The 2,532-nt window shown below is 36.9% G+C and overlaps 1 protein-coding gene across 1 annotated transcript; it reads right to left on the bottom strand.

The window, feature by feature from the left end:
* Window positions 1-841: 841 nt before the first annotated feature.
* On the bottom strand, window positions 842-2,312 carry IntS12 (integrator complex subunit 12). Its single transcript, XM_083142454.1, has one exon. It carries the CDS (start codon window positions 2,265-2,267, stop codon window positions 1,026-1,028), a length of 1,242 nt encoding a protein of 413 aa, XP_082998580.1. The 5' UTR covers window positions 2,268-2,312; the 3' UTR covers window positions 842-1,025.
* Between the last annotated feature and the right edge of the window lie 220 nt (window positions 2,313-2,532).

Below are 2,532 nucleotides of genomic sequence, written 5' to 3'. Positions count from 1 at the left end.
TGTTAGGCAATACAAGCTAACGCGTCTCTTAGCGAAAATAATAATTTTTCTTTGTATCTATGCTAATGGAACCTAACCCAACAGGCCTAACCTAACCACGTAGGCATTCCTCGTCTGACGTCAATATTCAAGGTTGCAAGATGGTTGTGCGTAAAGGAAGAGCACTAACAAATTTCGAAAGAAAGATGGTTCCGACCCGAAAGGGTGTCACTTATCACACAACACTCTAGCAACATTGTGTTCCGACGTCACAGGAGAGACCTTTTTCATGTTAGGCAATACAAAGGTAACGCGTCTCTTAGCGAAAATATTATTTTTTCTTTGTATTTATGCTAATGGAACCTAACCTAACAGGCCTAACCTAACCACGTAGGCATTCCTCGTCTGACATAAATATTCAAGGTTGCAAGAGTGTTGTGCGTAAAGGAAGAGCATTAACGAATTGCGAAAGAAAGATGGTTCCGAATTGCTGTGTATGGACAATGAACGTGGTAAATCGCAAGGTTATTTTACAAGTTCTACACGTAAATGCGACGTATTCGCATAATTTCAAATAGGGGCACGAAAGTAGATATTTTCCGGTGAACGAGGTTGCACCACTGCATAAATCGACAAAACACTCTTAGAACGCCCCCTAAACCAATATGCTATCACGGCCATAATGTGTTACAGATTCGAAACAACAAGTAACAGTAAGTACTCGTAAATAGAGAAAATAAACATTATCTTAGTTAGAAATGCATTATTTCGCCTTAAGAAATGTTCCGCAACACGTTAGCAATGTAAAGAAGTCCGAAATATATGATTCGTAGGTGTTTCACCCATACGATAATAGTACCCTAGTTTCTTCTGTAAAAATGAAGAAATGTGTCTCCGATATAACGAACTGTTACCAAAATTATTGCTACATAAAAATGCTTGCTGTTCTTTTGTTTGTGCTACAACTATGTTTACTTCACAAGTAAAAATCGCATAACAGAAAGTAATAACAAAAGAAAACCACTAACAAAAATAATATAGAGAAACTACTTTGGAAGTTTTCTTTTTTCTTGCAATTTGGCAGCTTTTTTCTTCATAATTTGCAGTCTCTTATCAGCAGAAATTATAGTTGATGCAGTGTTTTTACTACTATTACCAGTAGCACTTGACTTTGTACTGCTTACATTTGAAGCAGTGCTGCCCGGCTTTGAGTACAGTGATGACGTAGAAGATTGTTTCAATTGTCTTCCCGATAAACTAGACGATTCTTTTACAGAGTATGAGGATTTTGAGACAGCTGCAGGCACTGTTTTACTCACCGAAGAACTATTATCAGTCTTTGCAGAATTTGAAGTTTTAGACGATAATGTTGACTGTATTGAAGAACCACTTTCTACATCAGATTTGCTTGATAATGTTTTTGATGAAGGTTTCAAACTAGCTGCAAAGGCTGCCATTCCAACAGGTTTTGCCTGGGTGAGAGTACCTTGAAGTTGGCCAGAATGTCCTTTATCAGATCTCTTGAAAAGAGTGCCCTGACTATCAGTTTTATTAAGTACATTTTTCACACTTGTATTAACGTCTTGAATTGTAGATGTGCTAGATATTTTACCACTTAATTTGGAACCAGATTTTGATGCTTTCTTCATTGATTTTGTGCAATTTGAACAGTACCAAACTTGCCGTGGATCATTCGCATCTTCATCAGAAATTGGTGGTTTATGACATTCTTGGTGATACAAAGAGTGACACTCCAAACATTCCAACAATCTATTCTTAACACCCACATCCATTGCTTTGCAAACTACACATGTCAAATCATCTTCTAATATTTTCAGTGCTGCCAAATCATCTGCATCATCCATATCCGAATCGTTATCTAGATCAGCAACTTGCTCACTTACCTCCTCCTTAATATTAACTGGTATAGCAGTTGAAGGCAGGCTTAACTGTTGCTTTACAGACTTCGGTGAATTGAGTTTCATTATCTTGTTTGGTACCTCGTATGAAACACTAGTGAAATCATCATCTAATTTCTCATTGGTCCGCTTTTCACTCTCCTTGCGAAGCTCATCCTTCTTATATGGTGACAGCATTCCCTGTTTCAGCAACGATTTTGGGGCGGTTTCCCGCGTAGCATGAACAGTTGGTAAATTCTTTCCACCTCCATGTTTCTGTCGTATTGCATCTAATAACGTCAGACGAAGTTGATCTACAGAATCTGGTGACTTTGAATGAAGAAATTTCAAACACCTTATAAAAGTTGTATCCAAATCTAAAGTAGCCATGCTTTTGTTTCTTCACTCACCACGAAGATTTGTCAACAACGTCAATTTCTGTCGGATGAAGTGGATATAACAATTAGTCCAATGCCGCAAACAAAACAGCAGGAAAGTCATTTATATAGTTTTCAATACTTTATTATATTCAATATGCAGCATAAATAAGGTATTTTATATACCTAGATATTTTAATTAGTTAGTTATGTTAAATCACTTGCTCAAGAAAAATATTTATGATATTCCACGTATGAAATTGCGAGCCGGGATAATT

The sequence above is a fragment of the Lepisma saccharinum genome, chromosome 21 (genome assembly GCF_977018435.1).
Source record: "Lepisma saccharinum chromosome 21, izLepSacc3.1, whole genome shotgun sequence".
Taxonomy (NCBI): Eukaryota; Metazoa; Arthropoda; class Insecta; order Zygentoma; family Lepismatidae; genus Lepisma; species Lepisma saccharinum.
This window is presented reverse-complemented; position numbering and strand designations above follow the sequence as displayed.

Bases quoted from the DNA above. Each gene is read 5' to 3' on its own strand.
- IntS12 (XM_083142454.1), bottom strand. From the start codon at position 2,267: ATGGCTACTTTAGATTTGGATACAACTTTTATAAGGTGTTTGAAATTT.